General features: G+C 29.5%; 1 protein-coding gene across 3 annotated transcripts in view; it reads left to right on the plus strand.

Annotated features, from left to right (window-relative positions):
• The window catches only part of LOC129965763 (latrophilin Cirl-like), a 168,733-nt gene extending 147,147 nt beyond the window's left edge, over nucleotides 1–21,586 (plus strand). For 2 of the 3 annotated variants that reach the window (XM_056079926.1, XM_056079927.1), the window contains 15 exons: nucleotides 3,078–3,221; nucleotides 3,801–3,904; nucleotides 4,113–4,304; nucleotides 7,173–7,353; nucleotides 8,137–8,289; nucleotides 9,220–9,413; nucleotides 9,560–9,609; nucleotides 10,058–10,169; nucleotides 10,438–10,541; nucleotides 11,500–11,890; nucleotides 12,344–12,447; nucleotides 12,584–12,752; nucleotides 14,197–14,313; nucleotides 15,922–15,994; nucleotides 18,914–21,586. In XM_056079926.1, the coding sequence (XP_055935901.1) occupies nucleotides 3,078–3,221; nucleotides 3,801–3,904; nucleotides 4,113–4,304; nucleotides 7,173–7,353; nucleotides 8,137–8,289; nucleotides 9,220–9,413; nucleotides 9,560–9,609; nucleotides 10,058–10,169; nucleotides 10,438–10,541; nucleotides 11,500–11,890; nucleotides 12,344–12,447; nucleotides 12,584–12,752; nucleotides 14,197–14,313; nucleotides 15,922–15,994; nucleotides 18,914–19,620 (2,795 nt within the window). In that variant the 3' untranslated portion in view covers nucleotides 19,621–21,586. Of the gene's footprint in view, nucleotides 1–3,077; nucleotides 3,222–3,800; nucleotides 3,905–4,112; nucleotides 4,305–7,172; nucleotides 7,354–8,136; nucleotides 8,290–9,219; nucleotides 9,414–9,559; nucleotides 9,610–10,057; nucleotides 10,170–10,437; nucleotides 10,542–11,499; nucleotides 11,891–12,343; nucleotides 12,448–12,583; nucleotides 12,753–14,196; nucleotides 14,363–15,921; nucleotides 15,995–18,913 lie in introns of all 3 variants that reach the window. The other variant, XM_056079928.1, reaches the window with a different exon arrangement.
• Nucleotides 21,587–23,645: the final 2,059 nt, after the last annotated feature.

Genomic DNA, 23,645 nt, shown 5'->3' on the forward strand with positions numbered 1-23,645 from the left:
GCGTTTAAATTTTGGTGTATATGTATGAGAACTGGCGGTCTGATCAAAATGTAAAATGTTATCAAACCGTATCATTATAGTGCTGTCGAAAGCGCAGAGTCTGATATTATAGAATCAAGAAACTTGTAACTGATTGAGAAAGACCTAGGGGAAAATTTCAATACTTATTTTTATTCTAATACCATAATGTATACAACATTAAGCCCTGGTTTGGCCCTGGGATTTGTTGATCGTCATTGTTAAAGCCAATTTAAGGGAAATTGCAACCTCTTGAAACAAAATGGCAAGATGTTTGGAATAAAAGATATGCGGGGAATTAAAACGCTGTCTCCTTTAGCTGCTCCTGTAATAATGGTAGCTTTTATAATATTACAGCCAAGCTCTCTGATACGAAGCCTGGTGCCGTTGCACAGTGCATCGAGATTTCGCATCAGCAGAGCAGGAACGCCGAATTTAAGCTCCAGCTTATGCGAAGATTCACCTGTTAACTCCGAGGAGTTGAGAAATTCAACGGGGTAGGCAGTACTATAGTCATTAGCCATCACAGTTTCTACGGATGTGTGTAGTTTTGAATTTCCGACGATCATGTCTACGTTTTTTTTTTTTTTTTTTTTTATTATTATTATTATTATTATTATTATTGACTCACTCGTTCTTTGCGACAGCACTTCCCTCTCACGCAACCATTCTTCATTATTTATATTAACCTCCAAATTGGAAAAAACTTGCATGATAAGTTCATTCTCTGCAGCCAGTGGATAGGAAAATTCTTCTGAAAATAAAATTATCCAATCTGCATCCGTTTCTAGACGACCCTCTCCAGTATGCAGAATCTTATTTGCAAAGACACTTGATTCATGGTCGTTGTATAATTGCACGCGCATTTTCCTCGTAAGATGGAGCTTTTCAGCCCTAGACAACAGCCTTGAGACATGCGTTTATTTCATCCGCCGTTATGGCCTTCTCAATAACTGTCAATGTCTGTTTAAATCGCCTGTGCGCAAAATGACAACGCCACCCATCACCGCCTGGTTGCCGTGGATGTCCTGCAGGTTTTGATTTAACGCTTCTAATGCATGCTTGTGTGATATGTCACTGGTTTTTGGTGATGTTGCATGTCGGGGTATTTTCGCTTGCAAGATTAAGCGGCAATTTGAAAACGGAATGTGCAGTCCGACCACCGTTAAGCAAAGTTGCAGCAATGCCGGAGGAAGCTACAGCCAGAGCTGTATTGCGGTCCTTGCGGAGTTGGGCTAGCAGAGATTCAGCATAAATGTCTTACCCGTAACCCCTGGCGCGTGAAGAAAAAATAATCCCTCCTCCCACTATTACTCAGTGCAGAATCGTTTCGTAGACTTGACATTACTTGGGATGTAATAGAAGTGTCATTTCATTAAACCGCACTTCTAAGACCGGGTGTCGTAGTTTAACTCCTTCACAACTTCGTTTGCTAATCCCCCTCTTCGCTGCGGTGTGGGTAGGCCGAAATCAGAGAGACACTTTCCAGATATGGAAATCATTTTCTCCTCAATCAATACTACGTTCTACACTACTAAACTCCGTTAATGATTAGGTCATTTGAGTGCCATCCAGCCTAGGCACGATATCTTCTTATAAAGCGGCCTTGTATGCATCGGACGGCTGTAGGGGGTTTGACAGTCCGCAAGTGCTCACTAAAATTACTAACAGGTCTTCTAACTACTTTCATAGCCCGCGCTTTATTACTCCTCTTCGAAAGATTAGATTTCCGTTTTCTGTAAATTTCGAAAAAGTATAAAATAATAACAAATAAAAAAAAATTTAAACTAATCTTAAAAAGCGATGCACTTAAAACTATAAATAAATTTATTAAAAGTATATAATAAAACAAAATAGAAAATCAAGTCCGAATTACTTTAAAATCAAGTCAAGTTTATTTTATTTATCGATCGAATTTGAGATAGCTACAACAGTATAATACACATAATTTTTGAACTTTTAATTAAAATGAAAATATAGTTGTCAACAATCAGAACACACTACGCATGCGTGAATTTTCAACACCAGTTGGCGTAACGCAAATGCGTGAATTTTCCACGTCAGTTAGGGTAACGCACTGCAGATTAGAAATTTTTTATTTCCTTTATTCTTTTTTACTTTAATTTAAAAGTACTTCAGAATAAATCCGAAAGATCGATTTATTAACAATTTTTAATTTTAAATGTATCAAACACTTAGAAAATGAACAGAATTATTTGAAATAATCGATTGAAAGTATGTTAAGCCTAGCCTTTTTAGCGTGGGGAAGAAAAACAACTGAAGCCCTATTCATTTAGCGATGGAAAAATGAAGACTTTTTTTTTTTTTAGGAAAGTTAGTTTTTAATTAATAAAAAAATTAATTACTCAATTTACCGGAACAAATTGTAGCCTATGTATTATTCCAGACTATAATCTATCCCTGTGCTAAATTTCATCCAATTCCGTTGAGCCGTTTTGGCGTGATTGACTAACAAACATCCATCTATCCATCCAAACTTTCATATTTATAATAGTGGTATAGATATATATATCATAGAATTTTGTTTGGAATCTTGTTAAGAAAATATTCTAAAATATTAAGCAATGCATCCAATATGTTGATTAATGATACTGATTGTGGAATTGGGGGTTCTTTTATTTTGTTTTCAGCACATTTTAATCCATTTAACATTCTAATGCAATATGCGGAGCATGATTTTAATATTTTGGAAATCTATATATTTTATGAGAAAGTAACGTCATTGCATTAGACATTATTATGTTATGAGTGAACAGTACATTTGTTTGTAAAACTTGTAACAAAATGCACTTTGATTCCATTATGGATATTTATGCACACTATAAGCAAGCAGAAACAATGCCAATTAAATATTTATCTCAAAATGATATTGAAATAAAGATTTTTGATATATGAATATCATTATTCATTATGTATTTAATTGAATTCAAATACAGCCAGGTAAGCCGTATTGATTGGCAGAGGCATTTAATTAAGAGAAATATAGTATTCATATCAATCATTGTTTCAAGATAACATCTCTTTTGCTTTTTTAATAGCTGAGCTATCCACTACAGAAAAACCAACTACTGCCACAAGCATTCCACCTAATCACTGTCCACCCATTACAATGAATGATATTCACTGGAATTGGACCAGGGCTGGAACTCAAGCTATTCACAGGTGTCCTGGAGGTGCTACAGGTATGAGGTTTTTTTTTTTTTTTTTTTTTAACATTCATTTTGCTCTATTTAAATTTTTTTCCCCTAATTTTGAAGGAAACTTGTTTCAATCCCCCCCCCCTTCCCCAGAGAGGTGGAATTCTATGTTCAGATGGATAAAAACAATTTGCATGTAATTTTGAAATTGTAGACTCTTTTCACAGATTTCTTAGATTCCGATGAAATTCACTTTTCGAATTTTGTGCTTTGGCAACACTACTTAAGTGCTTTTCAAAGCTTAATTATTTAATCTATTGAATTCAGTTTGAATTTCATATAAGTGGTGCTATCCAATATGGGTTTGAGAAAAATTGTTTAAATTTCTGTAATATTAAAGTCTGAAATTAAGTTAATTATAAGTTAAAAAGTAAAATATAAAATTCAATAAAAATATCTGTTCTTAGTATAAATTAAAGTGTTTTCAGCATATAATCATACTTGATACCAAACTTTTAAATTTAATTGTTAAAAACTATTTTTAATAAACTTATGTGATGAATGAATAATATATTCATTTAAAAAGGTTTTACTCATGCGAAATTTTTCATATTGAATTTGCAGGTCTTGCTCGGTGGCAGTGTGCTGATGACCCAATCAGGTGGCTGACACCACGTCCAGACTTACGCGAATGTCGTTCTGGATGGGTGATAAATCTTAAGAAAAGGGTATGTTATATTACATATATTGGAAAAGTATATGTTATATTACATATATTGGAAAAGTAATAGCAAAATATATTTTATCTTGAATTCAGTACTAAAGCATCTATTTGTAGAAAGCAACTTTTGATATTTGATAAATATTTTATGAATTCATGTGAAGTTCTTCATTCTTATTAAAAATTGCTTTAATTATTTTATTTACTCATTGCAGATTGAATCTGGTGAATCAATAAACAATGTTGCCACTGAATTATCTTTAATGACGTACATTAAGCCCTTGTATGCTGATGATCTCAAAGATATTGCTGAAGTCATACAGCAAACCTTATCCAGAGCTATTAATGGAATGGAAAATTTCCATGACCTTTGGCATCGTTATCATGTTTTAAGAGAATTGCTCCAGGTATATATTACCTGTCAGTTATCTTTTAAACATAATCATTCTTAGTTTAAAAGCTTAACACAGATTTTATTGTTAAATGTTACTTTCTATTAATGCATTGGGCACCAAAATATATAGGAGTACTAGAATATATATATTGCATCTGTTCGTATATTTCGCCACTAAAAGCTATTTCCTTGGTTCATTTGGCATATAATTTTCAATTACTTGATTCATTTGTCAAGAAATTGGTTAAATGGGTGAAAAACGATTAAAATCTAAATTATGCCTACTAATTGCAATCTATACAACAAATAAGTTAAAAAGTAATAAAATTCAATTTTATAATTCTAGATGTACTTTTTAAGCTTAGCAATAAAAATGCTTGTTTTGACCCATTTTTTGCAAACTTTTAAAATTAAATCAATTGCTTCTCAAATATTGTGACTAGGGATTGCAATACCGGGATACCGAATACCGGTTTTTCGGTATTTACTAGAAATTTTAAAAATTGTCTCCACATTATGTCCAGGGATCGCAAACATAGCAAAATAGTATACGCTTTTGTTTTTATGTCACCATAACGGGCGAAATTAATTAACTAATTAATGGCTTAATTAATTGTTAAATCTAAATTAGCGAAACATGGATTATCCCTGAAAGAAAATATTGTATCCGTAACGACTGATGGAGCAACAATTATGAAAAAAATTGGAAAGTTGATTGGTGCAAATCAGTAGTTGTGCTTTGCACATGGAATTCAATTAGGAGTAATTGATATATTATATCAAAAAAAATAAAGAACAGAAGAATCCAAATACTGTGGATATAAAATTTTCGGATTCCAACTTTGAAAAGAGTGAGAGTGATATTGACAATGAAGATAATGACAATGTAATTGTTGAAGAAGATATTGCTAATGAGGATGAAATATTAACCTATCAAGAATTGCTTCCTATAATTTATAAAGTTCGAAAAATTGTTAAGATATTTAAACGTTCCCCTATAAAAAGGATATATTACTAAATTATATACTAACTGAAAGTAAAACAGAATATATGTTAATATTAGATTCTAAAACACGTTGGAACAGTTTACTCCTAATGATGGAAAGATTTTTGAAATTGAGAAATCCAATCCAAAAAGCAATAATCGACTTAAACCTGTAAATTAATTTTTCAGATAGTGAATTCGACTTAATATCCAGAACTATATCAGCTCTACTTCCAGCAAAACTGAATATTGAGGCATTATGTTGGAGAGATTCTAATTTATTAACAGCTAATACCACAATAAATTTCATGTTGCAGTCACTGAAAGAATAGCACACATCACTATCTGAAGAATTATATATTACATTGAAAAATCGCATAGAAGAAAGGCATACCGAAATAGAAAATGTTCTTATGGTATTTACATAATTATAATGATTTTAAAAATGAAAATGAAAAAGAAATTTTTTACCCACAAACCTATCCACATTCAGAAGAATTCGGTTCAATTATTGAAGATTATTATGTCACTATTGTCGATAGTGAAAAGGAATTGTCTCTTGAACAAAAATTAGAATTAGCGATAAATAAGAAAATTTCAACGAACCAAAATACAATACAGAAATCAGCTATATCCAAAACCATCCGACGAGAAATCAATTTATTTGAAGATGAGGGATTTAGAGGTAAATACTTGGAAAAAGTATATCATGTATTGCTAACAGTACCACCAACTAGCGTAGATGCCGAAAGCGCGTTTTCGACAGCTGTTAATTTTTACACAAATTACTTTTCAGGCTTAATGACAGTAGAATTCATGCATTATGTTTTTTAAGATCAGATTTCAAAAATTTGTCATAGTACCACAGACTGAATAGTTATATTTACGCTTTTTTTGTAATTGAAATAAATAAGATGTTTCTTTACTTTTTTGTGATTATATACTGTTATAATTTATAAGTTACAAATTATTTTTGTGATATTTACACTCTCTAACAAAACTGGCAAATAAAACAAAGAAACACTTGTGTTTTCTTTCTTTTTCTAAAATTTCTAATACCGGTATTAAGATTTAAAAAATACCGAATACCGGTATTGAAATTTTGGTCCGGTATTGCAATCCCTAATTGTGACTCATAGAATTTTCTTAGATAAATTCTTAACTTTCTATTTTAAATTAATTTTAGAAATTTCAATTTTATTTGCATTTTTCTTATGTTTTGCCAAAACAGTAATCAACCTGCAAAAGTATAAAAATGATTGGGTTATCTTTTAGAAAATATAATGATTATCTGTACATCCATACAAAGCTATGTTCTGTCTCGCCAGGAATTAATTGCAACATGTATTTCTGTATGTTTTAAAGCCATGAAAAGAGTTTCATGAAATTATTTTATTCTCAATTTAAATGCAGCTTCATATGATTACAATTAAAATTTCTGTTATCTATTAATACTTTCAAATAAAAAGTCCTGAATAACAATGGTATAGTGACTAAGGGTTATAGATGGGGATAGATGCTCCAGATTTCAGTGTAAAGGAGATGTTGGTGATTAAATATCCTATGACAGTTGAGTATAATTAAATATATACTCAGCTGTAACTACTTCCTGAAACCACTGATGATGCTTAGGGTGAAAAAAAATTTATTGTGACAACACTTATTATCGCTATTCCAGTATTGAATATGATTCTTATGCAATCTTCCCATTTTTATAGAAAGAGATTTTACAAGTTTCAACAAATATTGGTTCCTTTTAATCTCCATATACTTTGTTAGTACAATAAGCAATAAAATTTCCACTGGGCTTATTCTATATTTGAAAAGAAAGTGAATATGTTTCTAAAAATTAAAATTCATCTTTTTTTCTATAATTAAAACCGTTTTTATTTTCAGTCACTTGTTGAAACTATCAGCAATCTTTTAAAACAAGGCACAACTGCATGGAATGATCTCTCATCTAGTGATCGACGGAGAGTCGCTTCTTCCTTATTGGATGGTCTGGAAGAAAGTGCTATGCTCTTGGCTCATTCTTCTGGAAAAGAAGATTCTTTCACTCTAGCAGAAGCTAACATTCGTAAGTAACGGATCTCAGTTTTTCTTTAATATATTAATGGATAAAGCAGTTTTATGATGTGGAATATATTCCATTCCCTGGAGGGTGAATTCTATCTAAGATTAAGATAGCATATTGATATCAGCTTAAAAAAAATCAGCAAATTTACATAATTTATAAATTAACTTTCTCAATTTCTGTAATGAAATGGTAATAGACTATATTGTAATATAAAACATTAATCAATACAAAATTATCTTTGCATTTACAATATAATATATAAAAGCAATCAAAAAGTGAACAGAAATATTGTAATTCAATACAGCATAAAAAGATGAGGCAAAATTTTACGAGCAGTTTGCCTCAAGAATTGCACAATAATAGTTTTTCAAAAGACACCAAGCCAACCAACAACCAACCCTCTAGATTTGTAATAGGATCATGTCTGTTTAAAAAAAAATATTGAAAATTCTTTGAGAACCCTTCAGTTGGAACTTTTGATTTTCATAATTAATTAGAATAACCTGTTTTATAAATAACTTGTTCAATATGTGATAATAAGTTATTGTAATTATAAGTTACCATAGGGATTTTGCTAAATGGGGATTTTCTTGTATAAATATAATTAAATAATGACTAACATTTCCATTGTTAAACCAGCATATAAGATTGGAGATGTGGAAAGGATTTAACCAACAGGACAATATTTTGTTACAAATATGTTAACATCTTTGAATCATATTCATAATGTAATATTTTTCAAAGGAAAATATAAGTACTCATGGAAGCATGTTGGCATTTCAGTTCTTTCTGTTCAAGTATTGAGTGCACGAACCCAAGCTCCTGTCCAATTCCCAGTATCTGATGATTTTCGAGAAGTTAGTGACACTGCATGGATAAGAATGGATGATACTTTAGTGCTACCACCACAGACGCTTCTGGATATATCAAAGCATGGTGAATAATAAATTAAAAAATTTTCAAGTCATATGCAAAATTTTAATAAGAAATGCTGAATTCTGATATTTATTTTTGTAATTCTGAAAACTATATATTGCAATTTGGAGATGCAAGTTTTTACAAATTGCTCAAATGTTGCTCTGTTATGCAGTAAGGGGAAAGTTTTTCAGTGTTTTCAATTTTCATCTTTTTTAAAATTTCTTCTTGTTATGAAAATATCTCAGAATGAATCTGTTAATTTGCCACAATTTTTATGTTTGTAGTATTTTATAGTATTAATATAAGTGTGTATTGTGTATTTCACATATAAATGGGACATAATTGTTTTTACTATGCAAGACTAAGTTATTACTGTAATTGACTTCTGTAGGCCTTTTTTTTTTTTTTTTTTTTTTTTTATTCAGGTGGCTTTTTAAAATTTGAGTTAAATTTCCTTCCTGTTATATATGCTTACAGTTTGTTATATCATTAAAATATTTTTAGTTTAAATTTAAAAAAAAAAATTCTCTATAGAAAATATTTGTCATTTTCCTCTTCTTATTTTTCTGCTTTTCAATTTTTATTTAACTTACTCATTACAAATTAATTGGCAGAAGAGTATAGCATGTCATTATAATGTAGTGCTAGAGTTCATGATTTTCAGTTATGAAGAATTAATGTATGGCTTTTGAAATTAGTCAGCACCATTCCAGATGTAATGTATGTTGATTTGCAGTAAAATTCTTGTATATAATGAGCTTGTTCTTTTATTAATGTTGAGCTCTTTTTTTAAAGTCTTCAGAAATTATGAGAAAAATAAAAGCTGTATCATGTGATGTGTATTGACATTGTTAAACTTCTTAAGATGCAGTATTAAGTCCTCAGTAAAAATCTAGATGCGTTGGTACTGTCATTTACTCTAAGATAATTTATTTTAATCTTTTGTAGGATTAGCAAAGGTGGTTTTTGTAGTATATACTGGCATAGGTGATTTATTAAAACCTGAACCAGGGTTCACTCTTCGTAGCAGTAAAGGAAATTCAAGTTGGCGGATAAATTCCAAAGTGATTGCAGCATCAGTTGGCAAACCAGGAAACACTAAATTATCTCAACCAATAGTCATTACTTTTAGGCATTTAGAGGTAATAATTTACTCCTTAATTGGATTTAATTTGTTTCATCAAAAATTGATCAACATTTTTAAATGCTTTCATATTCAGCATTTATTCTAAGATAAGCTTTTTATTATTATTATTTTCATATTTATTAAATTTATTCTAAATTCCAGGAGGAAAATATGACAAATCCTATGTGTGTCTTTTGGGATTTTGACTCGAGGTATTTGCTTTTGCTTTAATTTTTTTTTCACAAATATGTCAGACTAAAATTCTGTGAGTATGAATGCCACAAATATATTTTTTTATTACATTGGCTGAAGAACTGCATAATTACATTGGCAATAAACATTTAATAATTTTTTTTTCAATAAAATACATAGTTCATTCATGATTAATGCCACACTTAATTATCCAGTTTAGTTAATTTAAAAATTTCTTGTTTATGAATACTAATATTCAAAGTAATAATTCCAAAAAAGAAATTGATAGTTTTTTAAACAAAAATATAAATGTACATAAAATGTATACTTGACATTTTTTTTAAAATTATTAAACCTATAAAAGAATTTTGTTGCATTCCACTTTAAAATGTTTGTGGCATATTTTATTTTCTATTGTAATATATATTGGTTGAAATCGTATTAAAATTATTATTTTTTTGTTCCTAGGGAATGGTCCAGTATGGGTTGTTGGGTCCAAGCTTCCAATACAACTCATACATCTTGTGCTTGTAATCATCTGACCAATTTTGCTGTTATGATGGAAGTAGCTGAAGTTAAAGTAAATCATATTTTTATTACATTCTTTTTTCATTCTGGACAATAATGAATTTTAATGGGAATGAATGAATTTTAATGGGAATTCGATATTTTTGTAAATTTGAGAACAAACAGATTTTTGAAACTGTTTTTAATGAATTTGAAATTTCAAATAATATGAATTCTATATGGTTTCTTAGTTAGATATAAAGATATTTTCCTTTGAATTTGTGGTTTCTTCATCTTTTTTCAGTTTTAGCTTAATTGTTGAAAAATTTTTGCTTTTTCAGGAAGCTCAAGTTCCTTCAGATGTCTTGCATGTGACAATCACTGTAGGATGCGGCATATGTATAGTCTGCCTTCTTGCAACAGTCATTCCTATATTTCTTCTAAGGTTTGTTCCTAAAACTTAATACATTCATAATTAACATATTGACTGCCTTGCTGAATTTCTTACAGTGTAATTTATTTGGGCCTGCCCTTCACTAGTGATCCCCATAGCAGTCATGGTGTTAAGATTCTTAATTCAATTGTAAAAGAAGTTTTTAAAATGGACAATTCACTCTTAATACATCTGTGTTCTCCATTTTCTATAAAATTATTTTCCTACACTTGTTATTAATTTTGTTCCCTCATTTTTTTTAAATGCATGAGGCAATTGTTCATTAAGATGATGCAAGAAAGTTTTCAGTTATTTAAAATGTTCAGATTTGGTGTAATTTTATTTAATTACTAAACTCTTAAAATCTGTTTTCTTTAAGCTGCATATAAAAACTAAGTTATCTTTAATTGTAAAATAATTTATTAGTCATTTTCATAATGTTTTAAAGATCTATTGTTATTTTGTTGTCCAATGAGTGTTTAGTAGATGTCAGTGAGACTTAATTGGCAATTGACAAACACTGTATTCTCTCATTTATGAAGATGTATTTGTTTAATTGTGTTATCGTGAATGAAACCATACTGAAAATATATGCTCATTTGCAGTGTATTCTTTAAAAATATTCGATTTCTGTAAAATACTTGTAAAAATAGTACGTGTATTTTTCTTTCTTTAATTGCGTATTAGTGGTTTAGAAATTATAATTTAGGACTTTATGATTGTATAACATCCATCAAAGGTGGTGTATGATAATTAGATGGTGAATGTCCTTTTAAAATGTTTGAGTTCTGACTCTCCTGCCCCACCTTTTCATTTCTTCATAACTTTGTATCTACCTGTTATACTGTACTAAAATTCACCAAATATTATTAAAACATAACATGGTTGTGTACTTTTCTGTTTTAAAAAAATGCATACTAATTCATGTCTGTATGCTTAATTTTTAATTTGATTTTACTTTTTATCATAGGAGCTTGATTGGGGATTCTGTTACTGTTCATCGTAACATGTTTTTCTGTTTACTGTCAACTGAAATTGTCCTTGTATTTGGAATTGAACAAGTCTCATCTCCAATAGTGTGTGCAGTATTAGCTGCAGTTTTGGACTATTTGCTCTTGGCTACATTTTGTTGGGCATTTCTGGAGTGTTTCCAGCTTTATGTGGAACTTGCTGATATATCTCAACCACAGAAGTCCAGATGGATTTGGTATTATGCTTTGGCCTATTCTGTACCAGCACTAATTGTAACTGTTGCAGCAGCTGTGGATAACGAAAGTTATGGAACAGATCGTTTGTGTTGGCTGCGTTCTGACAATTATTTCATATTTAGCTTCATAGGACCAGCTGTTGGTATATTTTTTGTAAGTATAATATAATATTATTTTGTTATTTGATGTATTAAAAACTTCACGAATAACACATCTGATAATTCATCAGTTAGTGTTTTGAAAATTCAGTAACAATTTTAACAATTTTCTATTCTTTTGTAATACCAAAGAAAGTTATTCTTTATTTTTTGCTAATCCTAGTAATTGATAATTTTTCTTTTGTTTTTGCTTATAATTATAGATCTCAAACCTTCATTCATTACATCATTTAATATGCGTACCTTTTGTATTAATGTAGGGAACTAATGCTTAACATCATCTAATTGCCATTAGTGCATGTTTGGTAGTAGATATTGCAATATATCTATTTTCCTTTTAAAGAATGAGAGTAATATATTTGACTTACAATGCTTTTGCATATTTCAAAACTGTGCAATTGACTGTATTTGCATTTTTCTTTAAATTGAATTTTTCATTTTTTTTCAGGGTGGAGTAGTGTTTCTTTGTGTTGCTGCTTGCATCTTGTACCATCATTCAGGCCTTACTACTACAATCAAAGGGAAAGAGGAAGCAAAATTGACGAAATTAAAGTAAAGAACAAATACTTTTCCTTATTTTCTTGGCTAACCTTTCTTACAATTTTCCTGATCTTAAAATTAAAAAAAAATAATGTATACATAATAATTCCTCATTAAATAAATGCCTTATTGAAATGTTTAATTTTAGGTGTCATATTCGACGAGCTGTACTTTTGATGTGTCTCCTTGGATTAACTTGGACTACTGGCCTATTATATTTGCACCAGGAAACTCTTGGATTTGCTTATGCCTTCACAATTCTCAACTCCATCCAAGGAATTTTTATATTACTCTTTTACTGCTTAACTGATGAAAAGGTAAATTTTTTTTAAATATCTGTTGTCAAGACTAGCTTAGATTTTGAAACTGTGATTTTAGTATATTTTTAATTGGTATTTCATGGAATTCGTTCATTATGTTAGATTAGTTACAAACTGTATATATATTTCTTTTTAATGGATTCTTGTAAGCTTTGTATTCAATACATTTGATCCATTTAGTTTATTTCATCTAATAACAATTTTTTATTTTACAGGATTTTTATAACTGTAATTGCTGAGTGAGCTTTTAACAAAGCATATATTCCACATTTAAGTTCTAGTCTAATATTATCCTGTCATTTATCATTCACAACACTTTTATTGATCCCTAAAAATTTCCCCCTTTTAACACCATGATTCTTTTGGTAAGCTGAGAAATGTTTCGAGAGAATGTTTTATCTTGACAATTGTAATAAAATTAGGTTATGAATGTGGATAAAAAACAAATATATGGAGTTTGAGTATTTATGATCTCCATATTCAGTGTAGACATTACCTTCTTCACAATGAGGAATAAACTTGTTTAAGAAAATTACATTTTTATTGTTTTAACTAAATCAAAATATTTATTTTTAACCAATTCTCAAAAAACATAAGCATATGAAAAATGTTGGATGAAAATAAAACAATAAGCATAGCGATGTTGGAGAAAATAAAACAATCTGTATTACAGTCACAGTTAAGCTTACATTTATCTAAAAATAATACAGTTATCTATACAAAAATAGTAAAATAAAAATTATACATTCAAACAAACAGTTAATGAATTTTTCAATTTTGATGTTACCAATTCACTACAAATATATTGAAGTTGCTATTTATAGCTCTGTGCTTGAGAAGTTGGATTCATGTATGATTTCACACTCAGTTATTCTCAGACATTCAATTCCATTGATGTCTTCTTGTGCTGCACTAGCAATTTGCTGTCCTTCAATCTGCTTATGTAGATGAAACTTAATAATAGATTTTATTTTACAGAAGGGTGTTAAATTCTGAATCTAATGATAAAATTCAAATATTTTCTTGTTAATATCATTGGATGAGACTTTTACAATATTTCTTTTTGTATCATTATTAATAACTTTTATCAGTTTTAGAAAATGGATTTTTCAAGTCAAAGCATAGATTAATACCATAAATTTTACCCTCAAGCTTCAAATTTTCTGACTGTGCTTGGCGTACTATGAATTACCTTGCAGATATAGAATGTGCTGATTTTTGTTAAAAGTTCGAAAATCAGACTCGTACAAGCTGCAAATCTACAATTAAACAACAAACAATATTAAAATTTTTTTGGGATTTCCTCTCTTCTACATTAATGCCTATCTAGTAGAGGGTTTTTGTTTGTTTATATCAAATCTTTACAATCTGTTTACCAAGGAGGTGTTTTTGTCTGTAATCTGTAATCAATATTTACTAATAAGGTGGTGACATTTTTCAGATTCAGCCTGAATTGGAACGCCTTGGTGAATGCTCTCTACTGGGCTCATTGCATCGTTCAAAAGGGAACCTACCCCCTCCTGCTGCTCTGACCCCTGGTTCCCCTGGCCAACACAGTGTGGGTAATCCCTGCCCTCCCCTCTCTGTATGCACTCATAGTCCCTCAGGTATTTTTCCTGCACCCTAGACAGCATGTGTCTTCAATGCATGTGTTTTCATTAATTTTTCATTTGCTCTAGATTCAAATGCAGCATAGCTTCTCTCTATCATAGTTATCAAAAAGTAATTTTATTTACAGTGCCTCAGCCTAAAAGTCTATTGAAAATTTTTTAAAAAAAGGATAAGATAAATGTATTGATCTTTTTTGTGAATTCTTCATAATGGGTTATGTATTTAAAGATTGAAAGTTCAAGTGGCTATGTATAGCTGCTTCATATGCATAAGTACATCTGTCTCTTGTAAAAAAAAAAAATATTCTTTAGACTTAAAAAAATTTACTTTTTAACAATAGGTAATGACTTTCAGAACTATTGAAGTAACAAGAGGTATGAGCTATTAAAAATTATTCATAGATATCTTTTTTATATACATAAAGAGTAATATGAGTATCAAAGAAATGAATTGTAGCATGCATAAAAATATCTGAGTCCTTTTCTTTTTTTAAATACTGCATATTTATATTGCCCTGTATTCTTTTTTCATGGACTAATCAACTAAAAATTCTTTTGAAGGACAAACGTCAGATTTTTTTAAACTACTTAATAGATTAAAATGAACGAATGAGCTATGCTGTATTTCTGTGTATGCTTTTCTGTGTGCGATTGTGTTTTAACTTTTGTTTTTCTTGAATTTATATTTTACCCTTTCTGAAATGCATGTTATTTTCTCCTTGGATATTCTTTGAACTGTTCTTCTTTTCCATTGGGAATGTCTTAAAAGAAAATGCATGTAATATTTATTGCTTCAAAAACTTCTTGGTTCTCAACTTTTATTATATTGAATTTGTGCATAAGTTTCTTTTATCTAAAAAGTTCTGAATTTTTGTGATTTCTTATTTTGCTTTGTATTTTCTATAATTTTTTGACCACTTATTTTTCTCTTTTTCTTTTTGCTTAGGGGGAAAAAAAGTGTGCCCATTTTATTATGTCCTGTGTATAATTATGATTTGTATGAAATTTTTATAACAGATAATTTGAGTTAAATTTCATTTCCCTAATACAAACTTAGTTGTTCTAAAAATGTTTATTAAATTTTGGTAAACACACTGTCTTTATGGAAGGAAAAATTCTGTCTCTCGGAAAGATTCAATTTCTAACACCATTTGAAAGAAATTGAGAAAGAGTGAGTGAGTGATTTTTTGATAGATTAGGGAAGGGGGGGAATCAAATATTTAACAAACAACAAAGTCTAATATGCAATTTACTGTTCTGATATGTATTAAAATAGTTACTTTATAAACAAACTGCTTATTGAAATTAATGTGAAAGAAAGTAAATTGTATGTTGAATTATAATTTACATGTTACAAAGGTCTGTCTCATTAATTTTAAATGTTGGAAGATTAGTCCTACAATTTGTCAATGAATCTATCAGCTTTTATTGGAAGAATACCTGAGTGCTAAATTTGTTTTGATTGTATTTAATAGACAGTTACGTAGCTGTATTGAAGTTTTATTCTTTATCTTTTTAAGCAAACAACATTATAATATTTTTTGTCCATTTTACAGGAGGTGTGTCAGGAAGTAGAAAGCCCAATCAAGCAAGGAAATTGCTCTGTCAACCTTACTTCCACAACACTAGGTAATTTAATCTTTTTGCTGGCAGTATGATTTTTATATCAGTAAATCAAGCTGAAGTTGTATTCAATGTAGCACATGTAAAAGTTGTGAATACACAAGGTGCTTCAATTAAAGCTTAAATTCGAAAAGTTGTTCAAAACATTTAGAGATGAAACAACAGAGTAGGAGGGTGCAAATGCTACGAAGTGAGATATGCTTATCAGTGAATTAATAAAGAATAGATACATCAGATAAAGTGTAAACATTGTTTTAATGAAATACAAATTCACAACAGCACAATTGTACATTGCTTAAATAACAGTTTTAACATATATTGCTTGGAATGGTAAGCTCTTTGAAATTTATTTAAAGAAGTACTTCAGAGATTCATTACTGATAATGCATCTTATTTGCCATTATATCTGTTATGTTGCAAACATTGTATTTCACGATGTCACCAACATTGTATGCAACCTTGATAATCGTGCTATAAATTTATATTCCAGCTAAGCACTCTTATTAAATTTATCTGGCAGATTTTTTTCCCCCCCTACATCAATCGTCAACAAAATAGTGGTCATCTTTTTCATATGTGGATTCTTTCTCTACTCTAAAAATGGCTTGTTTCAGTTAAACTGTTTTATTTTTAAAACAATTAAGCATTTTTCTGATATGTTTTTATAATATTCTGAACTAAACAGAGTGATAGTGATGTGTGAGCAATAATAATTTATGAGTAATATTATGCATATTGTTTATGACAATTACTATATAAAATTGTATAAACTGTCTTTCATATTGATAGTTAAAATTTAATGACTTGTAATATTCAAATTGTGAGTAATGATTAAGTTATATTAAATTTTAATATTTCTAGAATTTTATTTAAATGAAATTATGAAATATAATTTTAACTGTTTTTTTTTATAATTCTAATAACTTAATTTATATGCTCAGGATATAACTGCTAGTTTTTGGAAGCTAAATGTAGATAATTAAATTTAGGATTAAAGAAATCTTTATACTTGAGTTCTAGTATATGACCTGTATAAGGATATGGACATACAAGCATGTATACTTGCAATTATACTATTAGTTTTTATTGAAGTAGAATATTTTTCTTCATTTTATCTCTGAATTTGAAAGGGGCCAAAAATTAAATATCTAAATCACTTTTTTTTTTTTTTTTTAAGCTGTTATACTCTTCAAAAAATTTTTCTGGGGTCAGTAATATTTAAAGAAATTTGAAATTTTTTCAGATTATATTATTAAATTGATTCAGATGAAAAAAGTCTATTTTTTAAACACTTATAAAATAGTTATTCTAAATGTTTTTTAATTATTTCAAGTAATTTGTTTCTAATAAAATAAACTAAAAATAATTACAAATAAAAATTGATCGATATAGTTCATCATCTGACACTTTGTTCAATTTTATTATTATTATTGTAACTTAACCTTTCAAAAAATGTGGACAATTTAAAAACATTAACTCTGACATTTTTAAAAAATAAAATAACTAAAACTCTCAGGTCTAAACCCATACTAATTTATAAATATGAAAGCATCTACAAATAATTTCAAGTGTCTTTCTTAAATAGAAAAAAAAAAAAAAACTTTTGGAATAGAAAATATTTGCATCAACAAAAAGAAGACTGAGAAAATTGCATTTAATGTTTTTAAAGTTATAAAACAGAAACTAAAAGTTTTTGGAACTCTTGATTTTTAGTATGTTATTTACCAGTCTTAAAAATGCACAAAAGCACTATTTAACTAAAATTGATTGTTTAAATTTTTTCTTATTCAAAATTTGTGACTTCCCAATATGAATAATTACAGCAACACATCATGCGACCTTATCAGAACTTAATACTATTTTCCTGAAAGTTTTGAACAGATGGCAAAAGAATTAACACTCACACACAAAAAAAAAAAAAAAAAAAAAAAAAATGCCAGAAATTAAAAATAACCAGTTTTGTGCATAATGCTTTCTAAATCTTTCCCAATTAAATCAGCACAATTTAGCTGATTTGATTTTTTTTTTTTTTTTTTTTTTTGCGCTGTTTTCTATCTTGTTTTGAAAATAAGCCCTACTGTAATCAGTGTAATTAGCAGTTTTGATATGTACCTAAACTTGATTTGATTTGCTCTGCAAGTACTAATGTGCAGATATTAATATCTGGCACACTAATATCTGATGATGATATCTAAAGTTGATTTTTAGAAATATTATTTTCATAAATTTGCCATCTCTTTAAATATTGTTTTTTTGGTCTGACATTTTCTTGACTGAAAAATGAATGAAAGTAATAAAATATGAATTTCAGAGTTTTTAGATTAAAAAACAACAACAATGCTTTGGGTAAAAACAAACATTAGTTTTGAAAAAGGCAATTTTATGAATATTAATTACACAGTTTTAAGAAAACCAAAAAGATGAATAACATAAACAGAAGAGATAACAAAGACATTAATAAACATGCAAGACTTGGTATTAAAATATGAAGTTAATAACCATTTCCTTTAATCGATTTATCTATTCTTAAAGAATGGAGAAATCGATTAAAAATGTTTCTAAACTGAAAATGAAATGAAAAAAAGAAATGAAATGAAAATAAATGGGAAAAAAAATAAGAAATAAAATGAAAATAAATGAGAAATGTTTCTAAATGAAAATGAAACTAACTACACCCCATTAACTGATAAATGTTTAGACTGGTAACAGTTGGAAAAATACAAATATCTTAAACTAATTTTGGATGTCAGATTTTTAGTCCAGATTCCTAATCTTGCAAGTTATCAAAAAATGCAGAGAAGAAAAATGTTGACATTTTTTCCATTTTAGGGTACTGTGTAGCCTTAAGATTTTTTTTTAAAAAGGCTCTATATTGTTGAAAGATATTAAATTCTTTTATTTATATTGCATTTATTTATTATCCAGGTCCCCTATATACCACATCAACCAGCAACCCCATCCAGGAGAACCATTCGGCTGAAATCCCCAAAGTTCAGAAAGAATTTTATGGACCGCTCCAAAAAGGTGCTGAGATTTACAATCAGAACAGTGGACCAGCTGTTGATCATCAAGAATCTCCTTGTAAAGTTTGGCTTCCTTACGAATGGCAGCGTCGCATGGATCGTCAGTACTTGGGCACGGGAGATTTGTATGGTCCATTCAGTGAGCATATATATGAGAGTGTCGACGGTGACTACGGATATTCGGGACACCCACGGTCTCTCGGCGGAGAGTACTGCTATCGTTCTGACGTAAGTCAACACTCATCATCCAGCTACGGCTATGATCAACGGCCCCTTCTGATATTACCACGCCATCCAGGGCATAGTGAATATGGAACAGGGCGGCGTCATTCCCCCGAAAAGCATCGTAGACGTCACAGAAACCATAGACGTTCAGTGGATGACACTGCTAAGGCTGAGAATGTTTCCACAGTGGTCATCGAGCAGGACCAAGTAACTAATGAAATCGAGAGAAATGACCAGCAAAACGGTGAACATGAATGGAACTTGCCTGATTTGTTGCGTTGTCCTGTCGACAACACAGTAGTGATGGCCGTCTTGGACGGCGAGAAAGTTGTGAGTCGTGTGCAACCCGAATGTCCCCACTATAATCTCAGTACTTATTGTTGATAATCAACTTCTGTATGTATATTACTTGTAAATAAATAAATAAAAAAATTAAACATGCAATATGACAGCATGTGACTCGCAACTGAAGCAAATGTTTGCTTTGCCGTAACTAGAACTATCGAACTGATGGTCGTCTTGCCCGTCGAGCTTTTTGCAATGCTGCTTACTACCAAATGACTGAAGCAAACAAGAAGAGTTTCGCCTAGAAATGATTGATAAAGACTTTTCTGTAAGCTCAATGAAGGAAATATATATATATATATATATTTATTTAAAAACTGTAGTCATTACCCAGTAAGACGTACTCTGTGATTGAGCTGAGGAATCTTGTGTTTATAACTTTGGTTGTGCATCTCTAGTTACGGCTCTGCATCCAGGGCAGCTAGTCGTACAGGGCCTAGTCCGGCTTGTTTTTTATTACATTTTTTTTATATATATATATAAAATTAGAGTATGCAGTGAACTCAAATGTTATTCCACCTATGCTTGATGTCTTAACTTGAATACTTCATTTGTGGGAATGGCAGTTTGGGAATGCTTTCCTGAATATGTGATAGACTTTCATTTTATGATTTTTTTTATTATGAAATATTCTAGAAACTGTGTGTCCTTCAAACTGCCTACACTATGTGCCATTAACTGCATTACAAATGATATCCCCAAATATGTTTTATCAGTTTCACCAAATATTGCTCTCTAGAAAGTCAATTAATTAAAAAAAAAAAAAAAACTTTTTCAAAGCTGTTTCAATTGATTTTGGTAATTTTAAAGCTATCTAATACTGGTTATATAGTGAATGGTGACTTAAATAAATAAAGAAAGAAAGAAAATGAAATAGCAAAGAAAATGTGGACTGATGCTAAATTCATGATATCTGCTCAAGTTTTATTTGAATTTAGACAAACTTTTTTGAATTGAAAAAGTCGGTTGTTTTTAACTTATTTATTGTTATCTAATGTGTGTAGTTAAATTTTATTAAGTTTATTTTTAGCTCAAAATTAGAGAATTTATATGTTTCCTTTAATGTATTTATTTATTTTTTCCAATCATAAATATTCTGATGCATAAAATGTTTTAAGTCTCCAAACTAATTTTATAATTCTTACTCCATAACCAATTCCATTGATTTCGTTGGCTATCATCTATAACAACAGCATTATTTTCTTCATATGAAAACCATTCACTTAATTCATTATAAGTGATGGAAGATAAAAGAATTAATTGAAACAATGGCGGTACTGTGTGAATAGGTACTTTGTAAAGAAAATAGAATGTCGGTAAATAATAATGCACAACAATTTTACAGAATTGAGACAAGGACAATCTAATTATACTTTCTATCTAATGAATAGTTTAGGTGAGAATTTTTTATCCTGCTGTAATGCTTGCCAAAGCTCTACTCTGTTTAGTCTGTAAGCCCTGATAAATATTTTTGAATAAAAATGTGCATTGTAAAGCATAACTTGCAACATTTTTGTTATGAAGTCAATAAAATGTCTATACTTAATTTGTTTTCATATTTCGTGAATTCTGAAGTTGAGCATGTATAGAAATAGTTCACTGTTGTTTCAGATTGTCTGTTTTTGTGAGCTGTGATTTAAATTATATTCTAAATTGCTGTTTAGATTAAAACCTCTGTACCAAAATCACCTTTCTATTTGTAAGCAAGAAATCTTTTTTGAAGTGATCTGAACATGTTCCTTTTTCTTGTACATTCATTTTTGCTGTTTATATGTGATATACAGAAAGTTTCTCTGTCAATGTGTTCACCCACTGTGGCTGTACACAGTGTAAATTAGAGCATTTTTGTGGTACAGTTTGTGTTCCTTCATTGAACCCTCATTTTTTGGACTGTTCATGTGGCTTTGATTTCATCACTCTATTACTGTCGGTGTGATTCAGTTTTTCTAAGGTATAATATGGAAGCTGTTCAATTTGTGTCAGAGCTAATAAATTTTGAAAATTATTTATCTGTGTTATATATTTTATTTATGCTTTCCTGATTATCTAACTTGAAAAGCCTACCAACTTGAAAATATGAGGCTGAAATTTCTTTGTGAAATAGTGCAATTATTTTATATAAAACTTAACTGATCAATCAACCGCCTGGCAAAAGTGAAAATGTTCAATGAATTCCAAAATATCGAAAAAAATAAGTCATGGAAATTTATTCTAAAACTAGAATTCGTATTTTGATAATTGTTGTCACTGGTCTTTCTTCATAAGTGGAATGAAATTCCATTGGCAACCATTAAAAATCAACCATTTGCTGAAATTAAAAACGGAGGCCATGCACGATTCTGTGCTTGCGCCAAATGTAGGGATATTTAAATTAAAATTCGTGAACTATCGTCAGTATCGCATCTGAGAAGTTCCTTCACTTTTGAATTCTCGATTTAGCATTCAGGCTCTTCGTCAAAATAATTGAGTTGGTTATATAATCATTCGGGATTGTAATGTCGAAGAGAAAACAAAACTAAAGAAAATGAATCGCTATAACTACTTACTTTATTCCAAATGTAATATTTTTTCAAAATATCAAGTAATGAATGTAATATGATAATGGCTTTATTAACGAAAATAGTTCTCTTCTGCATTTTTATGGAATTTCAACTTTATTTCAATACAGGAGGGGGGGGGGAAGCACTTTATTTTCTTACTTTCTCGTATCGGGATTATACAAAAGAAAGGCATTCCTCTGATCAGCATCGGGATTGTACAAAAGAAAGGCATTCCTCTAATCAGCAAAAAAGAATTAAGCACATTTTGACGAATTTCTAAGTTCGATAAGCACATTTTCAGAATTCTTGTCCGTCTCTTAACTTGTTAACTAAAAGGCTCTTTTAGCTACATGAATGAAATTTGACTTATTGTCTGCCTTAAATTTGTAAGTTTCTATCAAATTTTGATAATATTTATTTTAGGAAGATTTCTGCTAGTTGTTTTAACTGTTTGAGAACAGGCGTACATGACAACTACAAAGCGTAAATAGCTAGATGGATAATTTATGATTGATTATTGAATGTTAATAACAAAGATTGTGTTATTAGTATTCAAGAATTAGTATTACTGATATTCGTGTTGATTTGTTATTGAAAAGGTAGATTAATATCAAATTTTGAATCAAATCAGTCAAGAGATTGACCAGCTATTCTTTTACATGCATTTTCGAGTTATTGTATTTACATGCAACTATTTAGATAAAAGAAATTTGGCATATAATTTTATTAAAATTGTAGTTGCATGTCGAATTTCGGTTTCATTTGGTCAAAAAAATGTATATTTGGTCGTTTTCACTATACTATGAAGTACAGAATGTTTATATAGGGACTCTAAAGCTAAAAATACTGAACATTCAAGATGTACCTGGAATGGGGATAGGCGATTACGCCCTTTTTTTAAGGAGTGTGCGAAAGAGTTTCCGAGGATAACTCCTACTGGTTTCTCTTCCGAATGTCAATTCATCGTACAACGTGTTGCGAAAATATGAATTTTGTGTTTTTAATATTCAGTTATTTTAAATTAAATGTGAAATATTGTCGAATATTATAACATACGATTAATTTATTATGAATAAGTTTAATGCAGGAATAAATTTATTTTTCCACTTTTTTTTTTTAATTAGAAAGTATCGGACGCTAATGTTAATTTTTTTCCTTTAACCAATTTTTTTATTCGTATATGCTTTTTTGAATGTTGGGAAACAATATTGCTCTTATGATAAATTATGCGAACTTTAAAGTGTGGTACGAATGTTATTACCTATATTTTCCATTTAAAAAAAAAAATTATTATGCATATCTTTAAAATTCTTTCTGTATCGGGCAAAATCTTTCGAAAATTAAAATAAAGACATTAAATTCATTTAAATTTGTTATTTGATGCATCATACAAATGTAAAAATTTAGTTTGTAATTTTTAGTTTGTAATAAACGATGGAAGATTTTTTTTTTTTTTAATGAAATTCAACTTTATGCACTTTATTATTTCAGATAAAATTTAAAACCTACATTCCCAATGAAATG

The sequence above is a fragment of the Argiope bruennichi genome, chromosome 4 (assembly GCF_947563725.1).
Source record: "Argiope bruennichi chromosome 4, qqArgBrue1.1, whole genome shotgun sequence".
NCBI lineage: Eukaryota > Metazoa > Arthropoda > Arachnida > Araneae > Araneidae > Argiope > Argiope bruennichi.